General features: G+C 49.5%; 2 protein-coding genes across 6 annotated transcripts in view; one reads left to right on the top strand and one right to left on the bottom strand.

The window, feature by feature from the left end:
- FBXL2 (F-box and leucine rich repeat protein 2) overlaps positions 1–10048 on the top strand; it is a 156860-nt gene extending 146812 nt beyond the window's left edge. The window contains exons 14-16 of one of the 4 annotated variants that reach the window (XR_011647816.1): positions 2490–2702; positions 3261–3729; positions 7434–10048. Coding sequence is in view for 1 of the 4 variants with exons in the window: in XM_058290629.2 (XP_058146612.1) it covers positions 2490–2702; positions 3261–3368 (321 nt within the window). In the remaining 3 variants the exon portion in view is untranslated. Of the gene's footprint in view, positions 1–1835; positions 1997–2489; positions 2703–3260; positions 4172–5026; positions 5380–7433 lie in introns of those variants that run through there. The other 3 variants (XR_011647817.1, XR_009184213.2, XM_058290629.2) reach the window with 3 other exon arrangements.
- The window catches only part of UBP1 (upstream binding protein 1), a 64359-nt gene continuing 51050 nt past the window's right edge, over positions 4176–17484 (bottom strand). For both annotated transcript variants that reach the window (XM_004471126.4, XM_004471124.4), the window contains 5 exons: positions 13046–13136; positions 12375–12478; positions 9876–10018; positions 9160–9211; positions 4176–7228 (listed from right to left, as the gene is read on the bottom strand). In XM_004471126.4, the coding sequence (XP_004471183.1) occupies positions 7191–7228; positions 9160–9211; positions 9876–10018; positions 12375–12478; positions 13046–13136 (428 nt within the window). In that variant the 3' untranslated portion in view covers positions 4176–7190. The remainder of the gene's footprint in view (positions 7229–9159; positions 9212–9875; positions 10019–12374; positions 12479–13045; positions 13137–17484) is intronic.

The following is a 17484-nucleotide window of genomic DNA, read 5'->3' as shown; positions in this document are numbered from 1 at the left end:
AACTTACACACACCGCACCCCTCTCAGTCTCCTGGCTTTGGTATTATACTACGATAAAGAAGTAACCATTGGGGAAACTGGGTGATGGGTACGTGGGAGGTTTCTGTACTATTTTTGCAAATTCATGTTGAAATTAAAGATGAAAAGTAAGGTATGCGAGTGAAAACTTCCACTCTCGTCTCAAGCCAGCAGTCACCCAGGACAACCGCTGTGGCCAGCTGGTGTCCTCGAGAAATTCCCTGCGATGAGATGAGCTTTTCTCCTTTTCTCACGCACACCCGTGCACACATCCGTGGTAGCAAGAGACCCCTCGTGCTTGGCCTTTGAAAAGTTCTGCCCCTGCTCCCTGTGCCCCTGCCGCTGCTAGCCACCTCTGGCTTGTTAGGAATTCGGCGTTTATACGCTCCTCCATCATCCTCTTCCTCCCGTCTCTGCGTGTGTGTGGGGGGGGGGAGGGTGGGATATACACTTTTTTTCTGGTTGCATTTCATTGTAAATAATTCTATTAATTAGCCAACTTTATAAACAGCTTCCTAAACACTCTCTGCTCTAACTGTTGTCTGGCTTCACCCATGATTCTAAAAGCTAAAAACAGGTGCACAGCATGACGACTTGCGTAAGTTCTGTTTAGTGTAGACTCATGTAGTGTGAGTGGACTCGTGGGAAAGGAAACAGCCTGTGTGGCTAATGTAGCTCCAAGAGGGATCTTTCAAGCACCAAGTCCTGATCAGGTTTCTTTCTCCTGCCAGCGTCCTTTATCCTTGGTTGTCCTCAGCAGCCTGGTTCTCGTGTCCTCCCCTGGATTCCTTTTTCATCCTGCAGGAGGACCTCAGACCCTTCCACTCACCTGTCTCCAACAGCACCTGTCAGGTCCAAACGATCAGGCATCTCCTTGCCCCAGAGTGCAGTGCAGCTTCCCACCTGCTCTCAGCTGCACCCACTGTTGCACTCTCAGCACATTCAGGAGCCAGGGTGACTGCCTGTCTGCCACTGACGTAACATACACAGAAGAACCCTCAGTTCCAAAGCGTGAAGACCGAAGCGCTTTCACAACTCACCCAGACTAAGGAGTAGCGTCACCAGGCCCCCCGCAAGCCGTGGTGCTCCCTTCCCATCACTGCCTCCCCGAGGCAGTGACTCCCAGGAGCATAGGTTAGTTGTGCTGTTGGTACTTGACACGGATGGAATCATCGTGTGTGCTCCTCTGAGTCTGCCTTCCTCAGGCAGCGCTGCGTGTGAGCAGTTTATATGGCTGCATGTTCATTCTCACTGCTGTGCTGCATAGTATTCCATTTTCCATTGTAAGGGTAACCTGCGATTTCTTTTCTCCTTCCCACTATTATTTTAGTAGTTTCCAGTTTGGGACTACTTCAGCCAGTATTGTTATGTCTTTTGGTTGATACATGCATGTATTTCAGTCAGGAATATCTACATTCTGCCTGCAACACAAGGAGTTCTGGCTTATTTTCTTTTTCATTTTAGCCATCTGGTGGGTATGTAGCACATGATCCATTTGAAAAACAAGCTTAACATCACCTTCTCCTTAAAGTTTTCCCCAGGGACCCTAGAATCAAGGTAAAAGTCCTTTAGGAGACTTACGTGACCTGATTTGGGCCCACCTCCCCTCGCTGCCCGCGGGTCGCTGGCCTTCGTCCCACACTCGGGGCTCGCCCTTCTCCTGCCACAGGGTCTGGCAGCCCACTCCTAGCTCTTTGCTCCTTAGCTTCTGATCCTTCAGTTATCAACTCAGTGGTCATGTCCTCAGGGCGAATCCCACTCTTGCGTGCATTCAAAGCTTCAGGGCTTTAGTTTGATTAATGCTATTTTGTTTCTAGGCCCTCAGATCCCAGGGCAGTGTTTCCACTCACCACTGTGCACGCAGGGCTTGGCACAGAGTTGGAAGTCATGTATTGAAGGAACAAACAAATGATTGAAATTTAAAACTATTGAGACTTTGATGCAGTACTTTTTGCCTTTGAAGACCTTTGATTGTGGGGTAAATATATTTTATATGCACTGGGGGAAAACTGTCAGCCCAAAACTGTTTATGGATATGGAAAATGTCATTTGGCTCCATATTAATCCGGGTTTATTATCTTCAACCTTTACCACATAAGACCCGAGAGGAGCCGTTAATAGAACACTGTTGAAGGTCTATTTGAGTCTCATCTTCAAAGATGCTCCATCTCTCTCTGGGTCATGGCCGTTTGTAAATTTTTAAAACAAGCACAGACAGTAGACTTCAATGCCTCGCCCCAAGTGGAGAAATGGGCTGTAACTGCCAGTTCTCACGGGGAAAGCTGCATAATTTCCCCTGAACTTTAGATCTTTAGGTCTCCACCTTCACGCAGTCACAATGTGAGCGAGGCCACCGCCGGGCACAGCACCTGGCTGCCGGGGGCCCGCGGCGCCTCCCCCTGCTGGCTGAGCCGCTCCCCTGGGCCCCTCCGGACGCGGCCCCGCGGCCCCTGCCCCTCCTGCCGTTGCAGAGCCTGTCCCACTGCGAGCTCATCACGGACGACGGGATCCTGCACCTGAGCAACAGCGCCTGCGGCCACGCGCGCCTGCGCGTGCTGGAGCTGGACAACTGCCTGCTCATCACCGACGTGGCCCTGGAGCACCTGGAGGGCTGCCAGGGCCTGGAGCGCCTGGAGCTGTACGACTGCCAGCAGGTCACCCGCGCGGGCATCAAGAGGATGCGGGTAGGTGGCCCGGGCGCCGGCCCCTCCGGCGGGACTCCTGGCCTCGGGGTGAGAAGCAGCGCTGGCACGGTCTCGCCCAAGCCGGCGGGGATGCCAGCTCGTCGGGTCGTCCAGGAAGTCACCGTGGGCTTCCTGAAAGGCCTCGTGGTCGCTGCCCACCCGGGAAGATTCCGCTTGGACAGGTCCGGGGTGGAGGGCGGGTGCCAGCGCTGTGGCCGGGGGTCAGCTCCCCAGGCGTCTGGCCAAGGGTGGCCTCGGGCCAGCGCTGGCGGAGTGGAGCGCAGTCTGGGCTAACTCGCAGGCAGGGGCTCAGCGGAAGTGGCTTCCTTTCCTGCCCCAGTCACGGGCATCGTCCTCTTGGTGCCTCCTCCGGGGGCCGCAGCTGCAGGGAAAGCCTGTCCACACGGCAGGGGAGGGTTCAGGTCAAGCGTTCCCAGGTCTTTAAAGGTGCTGTTTTCGGGGCTGTGTATTCCTAAGAGACTAGCTCTAGCCTAGGCTGGCCGCGATCCTAGACACCCCGTGTAAGCGCTGCTCCCCGGTCCCCTCCTCTCCCGCCAGGCTCAGCTCCCGCACGTCAAAGTCCACGCCTACTTCGCCCCTGTCACCCCCCCAACGGCAGTGGGAGGAAGCGGACAGCGACTGTGCAGATGCTGCGTCATCCTCTGACAGCAGCTGCTCCGGCCTGAGCAGTGGCGGGGTGCCCCTTCCTCAGAGAGGGCCCGCGGCTTCCGGACCTGCCCCAGTCGCCCCAGCCTGTCCCGCCCCGGGGGGAAGCGCTGGCAGGGGACGACTCAGGCGCGAGTCCTCGCTTTCCTTCTGCTGGAATGCACTCGGCTCGGCTGTCGCCGGGGCTGTGGCTCGAGTGGTCTCGGTGCAGCCAGGACTAGTAAGACACTGGGCCCTGCTCCGAGGAGGACCCGCGCAGCTCTGCAAGGCCTGCCCTGCGTCCATCAGCATTCCTCAAGGACAGCCCATCAGTGTTACCACAAATCCAACAGACAAAACGAGCTGTCGATCTTTCCACTTGGTATGTAGACCACTGGCTTACTTTGATTCACGAGTCCAACTTGACTGGAGATTAACAAGTGACTGTACTGCAAATTCATAATGTCTGTTAGTTTGCTATGTAGAGACGTATGTGGAAGGCATGTAAATGGGTTTCTATGAGACACCAAAGAAATGAAGACTCCCACTGGGTGGAGCAGGGCCTTCACCTTTCTGCTCTCTCAACTTAAGTACATCTCTTGAGAGTAAAACCAAAAACTGAACAGAAGCAATTCAGAGTTTGTTTCCTGGTCAGAAATTATCAACTCTGGCATATGCTACAGCACATAATGCATTTTTGTTAAAGGAAAAAAATAACTAATTATGTCCATGTCTTTCAAATCTGAGGGACCTTAAAGAAATAAAAGTGATTAAGGCTGAAGTGCTCTCATATAGCAAATTAAAAATAATGGATGCATGTAGAATGGATGTGATTTTTTTTTCAAGTTTATTTTAAAATCTTAGAAATCAGATTACACAAGAACTATTCAAAAATTTTACACGCTTAAAACTCAGATCAGTGAAGTGTTGGCACCTTTGACTCATAAAAATAAATAAACCATTGCAATGTTAAGGAAAAAATAAGAAAGAAGGGTTTATTGCTATTATTTTATGGCAGACAGGTATGAGCAAAAGCATAAAGCATCCTCTAAGTGCAGCTCTTCCTACTCTTCTCTAAAATCTGGCCGACTCTCCGGCCGCGGCCGCCTCCGTGCTGTCCACGCGCGCGGCCTCGGTAGGGGCCTGGGCACCCGTGCCCGCCTTCCCTGGGCACGTCCCTGCTCACAGGGCCGGCCCTGCCGAGCAGCCGCTCCCCGCGGAGAAGAGCTGCTCCCGAGAAGCTGAAACCGGGGAACTTTCCCCACGACCAGCAGCCTGGCTGTCGGGAGCGCTGGCGGGGCCGCTGCACGGCCTGCGCCGCGTCTAGGTGGAGGGCAGGCATGCCGACGCCCGCAAAGGAAGTTACAGGGTAATCAGGACAAGCATAAAAAGCCTGATGATTTTATTGCCTACAATATACTTCAGTATTTCCTGGTCTATATTGTGTATCCCAGAGCAGTTATTTAAAAATCAACATTTACATCACTATGTGGGAGAAAAAAAATGACTGACGCAGGTAGCCATTTTTAAACCAAACGAGCACATAACACAGTCTTCCTTTGGTGATTAGGAATTAAAGTCTGTTTTAAGAAATAATTTAAGGGACCAGAGTTCTCTACATTATTACTGTTCTCCCTACTCAATGACCTCATTTACAAAATAGGAAAATGTCTTTACAGAAAAGAAGGTCTGCTCCTTTTTAAGTGTGAAAGAGTTCCGGAAATAATCTGTCCTCAGGCTGCATCATTCTGGGGAGACCAAAGGCCCCCGTGGGCCTGACCTGGCGCACAGCACGAGGACGGGCTAATGCCCCTGACACACACGTTACAACCCCCTGACGTGGTGATGCGCACTGGACTTGAGGTGACCCTGGAGCCAAGGCAGGAGCTGGGGTTTTAAATGAGACACACTTCTGCAAAACAATCGGAAAACATTTATTATACTGAAATGTACATTCTATTAAAAAAAAAAAAAGTAGCAAATTTGCTGGTGCCATAATTTACCTGTTTCACTGGGATAAACTAATGTTCAATACCATTTGTATAATTTGTATAATTTCAGGTTTGATGAGCTTTTCACATTTTTACCCCATTTCTAAAACCCAATGAGTTCAAAATAGCACACAGCATTAGATGGCATTTATTGTTCCATGTATCTTGAGATCCCAAAAGGAACACTATATAGACAAGCAAAACCCTAAAACAATTAAGAGAGAAGCTCACTTCTTTCCCAGGTGATTGGTACAGAAAACATGTGATCATACAAAAAGCAAGGGAAAACGACAGACAGGAAAGCTTTCTTCCTGTAGAGTCTACAGGAGTTGCAGATATTTTGAAACCGAAGATGGAAGTATCTTGAGACAGTACTACTTAGTATTAAATTAACCCTCCTTATGAATTAAGTATAAAATGTCAAAGATGTTACCCAGCAAAGTAGCCTGTCTTCTGGGAAAGAATTCAAACTCAAGCTTACTCCTCCCTATTTCCATATGAACAAAGAGGAAGACCACATAGTACCTTCAAGGCCAAAACACCTGGGCAAATAGATATACTACCATTAAAACGGAGCAAAAAAAATGTTTAATTGGGTATGCGACACCACAGCCTCAAAAATGCTTGCTGATGAAATCTGGGAATGCTTTCAATGAAGGGAAGATAAAGGTAGTGGGAGAAAATAGTGGCTTTCCTTTGAAAAGGACACTGGCAGACAAGCATTTGGTTCTGTGAAAGAGGCACTCTATAATAGTAAAGAAGCTACTGTGTGGTGTATAAAAAGCTCCTAATCAATAACCAGAATGTTTATCCATGATTGTACTAAAGCTCAAAATTTGCAGGGAGGCATAAGGGACTTCTATGGTACATTTTAGTGTTTGATTTATGACGTCTAGTGTTCCGTAAACAATTTCATCTTGCTGATAACGGAGCCCTCGTAACACCAAGGCAGAAGCTATCAGCGATAAGACTTGTCTTCCTGTCTAGGTCACCTGTTTCCAATGTCTGGACGAGGGCTTTAAAAATGTTTAAAATGTAGGCAACAGTGCAGGGCGCATGGGGAGGGGAAGGTGGTACAGAGAAAGGGATGGAAGAGAAAACCACATGAGGTAAAAAAGGAAATGGGGCTTCAAAAATGAAAAACCAGAAACTGAAATGATTAAAAAAAAAAAACCAAAGCCAAAGTTTTTCAATAAATCTGTGACAAAGCAAAAACACTAAAGTCTTTGTACCTATTAGGATTTACACTGATCCTCTCATCAAGGTACTCCTGATAATGCAGTTTGCCTCAAGCCCACCTTTCCAGCTTGGCTCATCCCGACCGGGCACGGCGGCCTCCGCGGGTGCCAGGGTGCCACTCTCCACTGACCGCCACGCGGGCAGCAGCACTGCTCTCCGACAGACCGACCGGGTGCCGCGCCGGCGCTGTCCCCCACCCCGCCCCAGGGGGCATCAAGTTCAGGCAATAAAAGCCAAACTGGCACAGAAAGGTAAATGCCCACAGAAGTCTTTACATTCATCTCCAAACCGCATACAGTGTAAAAAGACAGCAGGGGCTGCTCCTGGGAGCTGTCTACCGGCCTCCGCCGAGAAGCGGGCAGCGCTGCCTGCACGTGGGCACCGGGGCCAGCGCTCGCCCAGTGCCCGCGCTCGCCCCAAGGGGGCCTGGCCGCGGCAGCCACAGCGAGGAGATTCGCCTCGCCTACAGCGCCTAAGGAAGGTCAGCTTGTGTTTTCAATATGAAACATTTTATATGGCAAAATCCAATCCCGAGACTTCTTGGATTCGGTCTTCACACACTTTTAGGCGTGACTTTATTTGGTACTGAAAATAGTTCAGTCTACGTGAGACATCACTTCAGAATGATGTGGATACCACCACCATTTTCAGCTGCGTGAAAAGGAGAAGGAAGTTACACACTTTTTTTTTCAGCCAGGTTTAAGAACATTAATTTGAAAACTCCCTGAAATAACAATTCAGAGGTTACTTTTAAACTCTAGAGGGAAAAAGGAAAGCTAATCAGGTCTCTCTAGGCCCTCCGCCCTGAGGCCTCTGGCTTTGTAATGACTGGCCATCCTCCCCTTCTCGCCCCTAGGCCTGTGCTGCTCCGGTCTGGTGGGACAGGGGCTGCCAAGACCAAGAGCCCCAGCACCAAGGACGAGACGGGCAGAGGCGAGGGCACGGGGAGTCAGCCCTGCCCAAGGCAGACGACTGCACAGGGGCAGAAGAGGGAGTGCCCACTTCCGGCTTTTCTGGAAAATGTTCTGCAACTCCTCAGAGGCAGATCCCAAATATTTTAAAAATCTATCCTACTTTTGCCTTGTGGCCGGCCTGGTGCTTCTCAATGATGAGAAGTGTACATCCTTGGCCTTTGCCAAGGAATAAATGAATTTTTTTCCTGAGGCTGAGAGCTGAAAAACAGTAAACTGAGACTGAAGGGGAAATCCTATGATGCCTGAACCAGAAATGTCCACCAGGTTCACACCACACAACAATATCAGTATGAACTTCCTTTCTTAGATAATTTGAGTTCTGCAAAACAAAAGGTTGTACTGCTTTGGGAACAAAAGGTGGTACAGAAGCGAACTAAGCTAAAGAGATTTCAGAAAGTAGAATTCAGCCTTGCGGGTAACTTGATGGCATAAACAACATGTCAGGTCCATGTGAAATAATTTCAGCATTTGTCTTGGGCTATTCCTTTCTAAAGTGACTGCTAGGAAATTTTTTTGCGGAGACCGGACTTGGACCTTAACCCACTGGACTTTAAAAAGTGAGATCTGTTCTCAGATAACAATTCTGCATTTAAAAACCCCTTCTCTAGCCAACCTTTTAATGTCAGAGCTCACCTGCACCGTCTAGGCCCACTTTCCATATGCTCCCCCTTAAATGTCCTCGATGATTTCCATGGCTGTCAGTCACCAGATACACCGACGGCTTCTAAATTTGCCTCTTGAGCCCAGATCGATAAAATACTCTGCCTACACGTGATACCTGTATATATCCCGAATGGCCCTCTCATCTGCTCTGAGCCTTACGTACCTCTTCAAAGAGACCACCGTCTACCCACTCGCTCTTACTGGGCGTCACGACCCCCCTGCCCTTAAATAGGGGCAGCAGGACCCATCTCTAAATCTCTAAGCCACCATCCCCTTCCTGCCTGGATGACGTCTCCTGGCTCCAGCTTTGCTACCTTCATATGTGTCGACAGAGTAGCCAGAGGGAACAAGACTGATCACATTACTCCTTTCTTCAACCAACTTCATGGACTTCCCAGTGCATTTCAAATAAAATTCAAATCGTGGTTACCAAGTCCTGCATACTCCTGCCTCCCACTGCTCCCCGCACACGCCGCCTTCCAAGAAGCCGAGCCCTTTCCTCTGCACCAGCCACACTGCCCTTGGAAAGCCCCTCGGGGGGCTGCTGCTCCCTCGGTAAAGTCTCTGCACTGATGGCAGCTCTCCTGCTGGCTCTGTGTCCCCCCGCGGTCCCTGCCCTTCATGGCACTGAACATATCTGCAGTTACGAGTATCTGCTGGCAGGCTTCCTCGGGGGGCTCGAGGCCAGCCCAGAAGGCACGGTGCCTGGCCCAGGTGCTCGGGGCAGTGCTGGCTGAACACATTCCGACTGTTTTCCAGTCGGGACTGGCTCCTCTTCCCTATTAGTTAATTTCTGTCGTATAACCACTAGAAATATTTCCTTGGTTCATTTTTTCAAATTCTCTTAAAATTAGTCAAGTCAGCATTTTGAGAAGTATAACAGATAAGAGGGCTGCTGACAGGCATTGACGTGATTCCAGCGTTACCAGACACATGTACAAGTACCTTTTACTGTAGAGAATAAAAAGCAACTCTCATCTTGAATGTTCTGAACCATCTAGAGAGAAAACACAAACATAAAAGTATAATTAAGATCCAGCTGTCCTTAACTGACTAGAGAAGTTTACAACTCGTTGTTAAAAGAAAAATAACCATCATCTATTTTCCTTTCACAAGTGCAAGACAACAGTCAACAGGGTAATCCATGAGTGGAGTCTGAGGTAGTGAAAAACTCACACCCACTGCACTGTAACTGCGCCCGCCCAAGGCCGTCCCCGAGGGGCCCCTCCATGATCTGTGCGCCACAGTGGTACATGTTTCCTGTGAATAATGACTAACAAAGTCACTTCATAGAAGTGCTGGGATTACTTCTCAGTGACCACTGGGGAGGGGGGACCTGCACCTCTAACCTTACATTTTTTTTTATAAACTAGCCATCAAATAATGAGCAAAAGAATATGCTCGGATGCCTCTCTACATAAAAAGGGTCAAAGCCCCACTAAGCCTGAACTTAAATGGAGGGAAGGGGCTGTTTCCTTGACTGTCTTCCTTGTGTCACTAAGATTCTTGATGCTTTTTGTTAAAAATTCTTAAAAATTCTGACCCCCAATCTTTGGAAAGGAGTCTCATGAGTGGTTTTTTATCTGGAAGAGGGCCCAGAACTTTTCTACAGCTCTACAATGATATGTATAAAAGTAAATACCAGTGTGGCATTTGTTTACCTGATCACTAACAAGAATGTGAATACCAGTGGGGCCCTGTCTGTAAACCTGGTTAATTTGGTGCAAAGGAATATTAAACACCAGTGCAAGTTTTCGAGCCACTTCGGAGGCAACCATTTCTTCCAAGTAGATTGCATGGTAAACTGAAATAAAAAACAACAGCAGCATTTTAACAGTAATTGTTGATATGTTTTCTATCTGATCCATAGAAGATCACATCTTTCAAAGCACCAAAAATAAATATAAATGGAACAAAGTAACTTACTTTTTCCCCTTACCACCCTCAAATCTCCCCAACTCCCGATTTGAAATATAAGACTACATTATTTGTGCCACACATATCATTTAGTTTATAATTTAATAAACGTTAACAATACTACCTATAAAAAAGATTTGACATTTTAATTTTTCTTTACATATATTTAAATTTCCCTGCAAAGAATATGTATTCTCATTTGTTCAAAAATTAAAACAGAGACTGACTGTAGATAAGTGGGCATGAGAGATCTGTTTGGCGTGACGGGACTAAAACTGTATTGTGACAATAGCTGCAAAACTCGTAAACTTATTTAAATATCACTGAATTGTATGTAATTACAATGGGAAGATCTTTATGGGATATAAATTATACCTGAAGAAAGTTTACAAAAAATAGGTTTTTCTAGCAATTATAAAAAGAACCCTAAAAGGATTACAGCTTTTGATCCATTAATCCTACTACTGGGAATGACTTTATTCTTTAAAAAGTCTATTTTAAAAATAAGAATATAAAAGTTGCAAGAAAAGCTAAGGATTTAGACACTGAAGAATGCTGCCTCTTCACAGAAGAGTCCCAGCTGCAGTTCTCCAGCGTTCTGCTTTCCTGGTACATGGTGTCTGCACAGAGCCACGCACGTGCGTGCTGTGCCTTCCGCTGCCGGCTCCATCCAGCTACTGATTAAAGCCAGAACCGGATCAGGCTCCTCACTGCTGAGAACGCTGCTTCCCCACACAAGGGGGTGCGTTTGGTTGTGTGTGTTTATGAGTATAGAACTTTGCTAATTGCCCACTAGGAAATTTAATTTGGGTTTAAAATTAGGGTATGATTGTGGAGATGCTCTAGAGCAAGGGCCAGCAAACAACAGCCTGTAATTTTAAATAAAGTTTACTGGAACAGGGCCACGCCCACCGCTGACATCTCGTCTGCGCTGTCTGTACACTACAATGGCAAGCCTGAGTAGCTGCACAGTTGCAACACAGACCCTGTAATCTCCAAAGCTGGAATACTTACTACCTGGCCTTATACAGAAAAAGTCTGCTGACCCTTAATCTAGAGTTTTGGGTGCCAATATTTCCACACATCTCCACAAACGCTCACATTTGAGGTACAGCTCCAAAAACTTACAATCCTGACCATGTGTAAGACTGTGGCAATACATAGCAAAAGGACTCCTTTAGAAATGTATCCTTTAAGATTAACAATTTGTTTCCTTCGTCTTAAAGTTCACATATTTTGAAGTCAAAATGTTTCCAAATAGAAAGGCTCAAAATAGTTACTCTCTCCTTGCAATCTGTCAGTAATATTCAAGTCACAAGTATTTTCAGACCTCTCCCCATTAACTGGTGAACAATGGTCTCTCTGAATTCTGTAACACATCCTTCCCTAAAACTTTCTAAGCATACTGCCCTAATTCTGTTTTGGAATGTGGAAGAGGGAGAGGGTACCCCCATACCCACCTTACAAATGAGAAAACAAATGCTTTTTAAAAAATGCTTGCTTTTTTTTTTTAAGGATCAGATTTAGAGGAAGGGGGGGAGAGGCCAGGATTATTTCTCTTTGCCCTAATCTATCACTACATTAGTAATTATCAGGGAAAAACCCCAGGATGAGAAACCCTCCCAATACTCAAATGGAAACTAACGTCAAGTATATTTCCAGTAACACCAGGACCCAGCACCAGACTCCCCAGCTCAGACACATGTGATGGCCTTGCCTGAGACAAGTCCACACACTTGATTTTTTTTTTCCCCAGTCATTAAAATGGTAGGAAAAAAAAAAGAAAAACTCTCATGTTTTCTTGTCAAGTTATCATTGTTACAGCCATCACTTCAGTAAATCTGAGATTTAAAAAATTTTAAAACCAGAGCAAAACTCAGCACCCAAATTGGTGTTTTGTCTTGTTAGAAATTCCTGGCATGAAGGGCCATATGGAAAAGAGATCCAGGGGAGTGGGTGTAGCCCAGGGGCTGAGCACCTGGGTTCAATCCCTGGTACCTTCTTAAAAAACAAAAGGGGGTGGGGCATGAAAAGGAGAGAGATCCATAATGTAGCTGCAATAACTGACCGGCCTGCTCCCGAGCACTGGGCCCTGCAGTGACTGCCTCTCACAGCTGCTGAGGCGCCTGTCAGCAGCTCCTAAGGCGGCAGGAGTCCTTGAAAACCCTGCCAGGTCCTTCCCGCTTCTGCCTCACAGATTCAGAGCAGTGGGAACCGGAAGTTGAGAGGACCTCAGTACCCACCACAGGGTGTCCCACCGCCGTTCTCGCCTCCACCGCCTGCAGCCTGCTGCGTGGGGCTGGGCTGCTCCTGGCAGACATAGATGGTTAATCGGGGCCTAACCGACCTGCAATCAGAAGATGCCATCATGAGCCTACAAGCCAAAGCTGCCCCATGGGAAATACAAGCGACCAGCTACAGGAATCCAAGTTGTATTTCCTTATGAGGACTTTTCAATGGTATTTCATTACACAAAATAATTTAAGAGAAATATAAAAACCTCACACCCCATACCAGCTACCACCATTGGTCTAATCTGATGACCCAGACTCTACAACCAGTGAGATGCTGGGAAATTTTAAGCCAGCAATTTAAAACCAGTTTTAACTAAGATTCAATTTTCATGGCATTCTCACACCACAAGCCTGAAAATGGCGAAGATGCTAAATGGATCTTAAAAGCTAGCACTGTTTATGGTTCCTATCATTTAAATTCACAATTAGTTTAGGTTTTTAACAACTGTTAGCAGTAGGTGTACACAAAATCGTCTTGTGCACACGACACTGTGGAAGGTGGACAGCACAAAGGCGCCTGCCATCCTCGCGTGGAAAGATGTTCCGCCCAAGCTCCCCACGGGAAGCCAGGTGCGTCCTTACTACAGGCGAGACAATCCCTTCTAAGCACAGTATTTTACCTTGACTTCAGTGAATTGTAGAGCCGAATTCCATCAGCTGCACCACAGATCTGTACTAAATCCTCTTTTGTCAGTTTTAGTAAGTCGGCACCTGGAGGACAGCAGAGAAAGTCTTCTCAAAGACACGAAGGAAGAACTGGCAGAACCGGCTGCTTCGCCGGCCGCGCAGCAGGCAGTCACCGGAACCTCAGAGCCATCAGGGGTCCTGCAACACACACGCTCATCTGCCCCACAGCCAAAGAAACGCTGGCTCCTTCTCGTCCTGGACCAAGGAAGTGGACGCCCAGAGGCTGGTAAAGCAGCTCAGCAGGCAGGGCCTGCAGGCTGCTGCAAAGGCGAGCTGTCACCGCCACCTTAGGGGCTGGGCTATGGCTGTATGGAGAAACAGGGTTCCGACACCAGGAGAGAAAACCTTGCGCTCACCCAGAGAAGCCAATCTTTTACTTTAGAGAAGAGGAAACAGAAGTCCAGAGCTTGGGGGACTTGCCCCAAGGTCAAACAGCTAACCAGGCGCAGGGAGAGGACTAGGCCGCTAAACTGCAAAACGCAATTGTAAAGTAACACTCTGTAACATAAACTCTGTCACAACAGCCACTTTCAAAAGAAGGCAGGGAATTGCACATGTTAAGATTTCCCCCGTAAGTATATGGTGACTATAAATGGCAAGGTGGCTAAGATTTGCCTTAAAATCCAACAGAAAAGGAGCAGAGTGGTAAGAAAGCAAGACTGACCAAAGCTGGTGATTTCTGAAGCTAGGGACAGTTACATGGGGGTTCATTATACTCTTCTTCTTATATTTGACTGTGTCCATGATTTTAACAGTCACAGATACAGTTTACTGGGGGAATTAAAAATGGCCTCTGGAATTAAGACATGATTTCCATAAGATAAATTCCAGGAAGCAGACAAGGCTCAAGCAGCTGGGCTCCTGCCTACCACACGGGAGGTCCCGGGCTCAGTTCCCGGTGCCTCCTAAAGACAAGCAAGACAGCGAGCTGGCACGGCGAACTGACGCAACAAGCTGACTCAACAAGATGACACAGTGAGATGACGCAACCAAGAGACCATGAGGAAACACGCTGAGAGGCAACAGGGAGCAGAGGAGGCGCAAGTGATTAGGCACCTCCCTCCCACATGGGAGGCCCTGGGTTTGGTTCCTGGGTGACTCCTAAAAAAAAAGATGAGCAGACAGGAAGTACAAACAACAAGATGAGGATGGAAATAAATAATAAAAGATACATACCCACCTGCGTATGTGTGGCAGCTTGAGATTATTTTACGAATCCCAGAAAGAGAAAGACTATGTCGTAAACGAATCGAGTCCTCTGGGTGTGACCCCTCTGGACTGCGCTACACTCAGCCGAGGCGTCTAGATTAGCTTAGGGCTTGTGAGCCGACTGCCTCAGTGGCGTGACCCAGGGTGAGTCTCTGCCCCTTGCTGGGTCTGCTACAGAAGGATGCTCACAGACAGACGGACATGGGAAGAGAAGACAGAGCTGTCTTTGTTTTTTAGTCTGGGTTAGACTATAACGTGAAGTACAGGATAACCACAAAGCAACATTCAGGCCGCACTTCCTGTCTGCTATCCAGAATGGTTTTCCTGACCACCTTGAGATCCCTGTTTTTGCTTGGAGTACACCCCTGCTTCTGGGAGATGAGGACGGGGGGCTGCATTCTTCTCCTCCAGCGCTGCGTCGGTCCCCGCTGTGTCAGGGTACAGAGCATCTTGGCAAAGGTCAGACTTCTGGGCCGTCATGATAACAGGCTCACGTGCTCGTGCGCTTGGAGCCTCGGGCACTCTCCCCTCTGTGAGTGTCAGGCCCCTCCTCAGCACGGCCGCCGCCCCCCAGGGGCTCTGTGCTGCTGCACGTGGGGAGGCACTGGACACATGGGGACTCATCCGTGATCTCAGAACAGCGGCTCCTGCCGTCCCCTTTCCACGTAAGCACATGGTACCCGTGTCAGGATCACGACAGGCAGCAGCCTCACTGCCAGTGTCCGCTTCGTGAAGGGCAAGCAGTCCTGCGCAGCCTCTGGATTCCAGGCACCAGCAGCCGCTCGCTCACGGGGCTGACTGCAGCGGTGAAGACATGCCCGCGGCCAGGCCGGCCCGCACGGGATTGCTCCTTCACAGGCTTCCTCCTCCAGCGACGATCTCGTTTCCCAGATCAGTCAGGCTCGCTTTCTTGCCTTTGGAAGCTGTGCCGATCAGAATGCCATTCGGCTTCAGCGAACGCTGCAAATCCCGTCTGAAGGCCCATCACCCAAGTCTACGGGGGCCTCTCCAGGCCCCATCCATGCTAAGCGCATGACCGCAGCCTGGCGAAGAGGCGCCTGGGGGCTGCTGGACGCCGGGCCCGCCGCCAGCTCTCCGAGCGGCCTTCTAAAATCACCACAGGTCCAGTAAGGCAAGGGGTGAGCCCATTCTCTGGGGTCTGCCACACATAGCTGTGTCGTCCTCAGACCCACTGGGGAGGATGTGGTGGCTGTGCAGGCAGCAGTCGCTGTCGAGCACGGGTCCTGCGTGGCCACGGCCTGCAGGGCAGGAGCTGTCGGTTCCACCCGTTTTGTGCAAAAGGTGGGCAAGGCCGGCTCCTCCCGCCAGCTTCTTGATTACAGCAACAAAGCTGGGACCTACAGCCCAGAAGGCACCACCCAGGTCACACGAGAAACCCACTGCCACCAGAACACCGGGCGTCTTTCACGGCTCGCCCAAACACATGCCGAAATTCCTCTCTTTTTGTACCACTCGCCTCGTTGTGTCAAGGCCGAGGTGCCAGAAGCGCTGCGCTGGAGCCCTGCTGCCGCCAAGCGCACAAGGCCCCAGCCGCCGCCGCCTCCCGCTGGGCACTGAGCTCAGTCACTTGTGATCCAGCCATGGCACAGAGAGCAGGAGGGGGCTCAAACGGCTGAAGCCCAGGAGGAACAGTCATTTGCCCGAGCTCCCAGCAGGGACTGGAAAGAACAGCCGAGACTGAGGGCGGCGGCCCTGTGCCAGGCCGCAGCGACGGCGGGAAGGCGCTGGGCCCAGGCTCGAGAGGAAGAGGAAGCCCAGGGGGAGGCAGGGCCCAGCGGCCGACAGGCTCCAACACGCGGCAGCCGGCGGTGCTGGGAAAGCAGCCTTGACTGGACTCTGGAGCGCCTGGTACCCGCGAGCTTCTACCCGAAATACGCACACTTCCCAAAAGCCAACAGAGTTCTGGTACTTTGCATCGGCAGCCCTTTGGCTGACGAATATGATATGTAACTAGAAAGATAACGTTTTAAGGGCTCGAATGTGAGAGCCTAATAACTTCCTAAATTGTGAAAGAAATAAAGATAGAGAAGCCTGCCTCCCATGAGGTGAGAACTGCTGGAGGCATCTGGGGATCCAGGACCCAGGGAGACAGGCACCCATCCCGCGTCAGGCCACCACCCCTTCTGGAGCGGGGCGCGGCAGACGGGTGGGTGTGCCTCCCCTTCCTGAAAGGCGAGCGCAGGCGCCCAGCGCAGGAAGCTCCTGTCCGCCTCGCCAGGCTGTTGCCGGCACCACAGCAGCCCCCCTGCCCACCTCCCTGGAGAAGCTCACAGAGCAAGGGGCAGAAGCCACGCCATGGAACCACTGCTCACCGTGAAAGGAGCCTAGAGCTTCCCAGACGGAAGCGTGTATCTGTCACACTGTCACAGTAACCTGGAGCCACCCTCGGTTCCAACCGCCAGAGCCTTTTTGCTGGGCCCACTTTTCCTCTGCCCTCCCTGTGAGGGTTCAAGGCCATGCCCTCCACCTGAAACGTCATACTTTCCAGTTTCCAGGAAAATCCTTTAGGTAATCATATAAAAATGTGGATCCCAGCTAGCAAATCATCTCCATCTGGTATTTTCCTTTTAAAGAGATGAAGACCTAGATGGGGAACGACTACTCATTGCACAAACACCAACAAATGGCGGGTGTTAGGAAACCATGTCCTCCGTACAGGCAAGCTTCCTGGAGCCAGAAGTACACACATCTCTGTCCTCTTACAAGGCTCACGTTGCTCTTCTTTATGGCCCCAAAGAACTGCAGGCAAAGTCAAGCTAGCTGCCCTTTTCTGGTTTGGCCAGAACATGTTAGGAAACGTTCTGTGTGGAAAGGTCTCAGGGCCAAACACGTCTGGGGAACACTACCTCTGCCACCCGCACTGCCACACCTGGCACGTGTCTATCACTGCTCCTCCAAACAGGTTTCCTGTGCGCCGCCTGGAGAAGCACTGCCTCGTCTCTTAAAATCCATCTAAATGCTCCTTCAGCTTACTACAGAAGAAGATACACCAGGTGCATGAAAACCATACCTGAGTGCCTCTATACCACCGAAGGTACTCAGCAATAAAAAACAAACTATTGATACATCCAAACAACGTGGATGGACCTAATGCTGTCTGAAAAAAGCCAATCACAAGGAGTCGTAGATTGGAGAATTCCAT

This window comes from Dasypus novemcinctus, chromosome 31 (assembly GCF_030445035.2).
Source record: "Dasypus novemcinctus isolate mDasNov1 chromosome 31, mDasNov1.1.hap2, whole genome shotgun sequence".
In the NCBI taxonomy this organism is placed as follows: Eukaryota; Metazoa; Chordata; class Mammalia; order Cingulata; family Dasypodidae; genus Dasypus; species Dasypus novemcinctus.
This window is presented reverse-complemented; position numbering and strand designations above follow the sequence as displayed.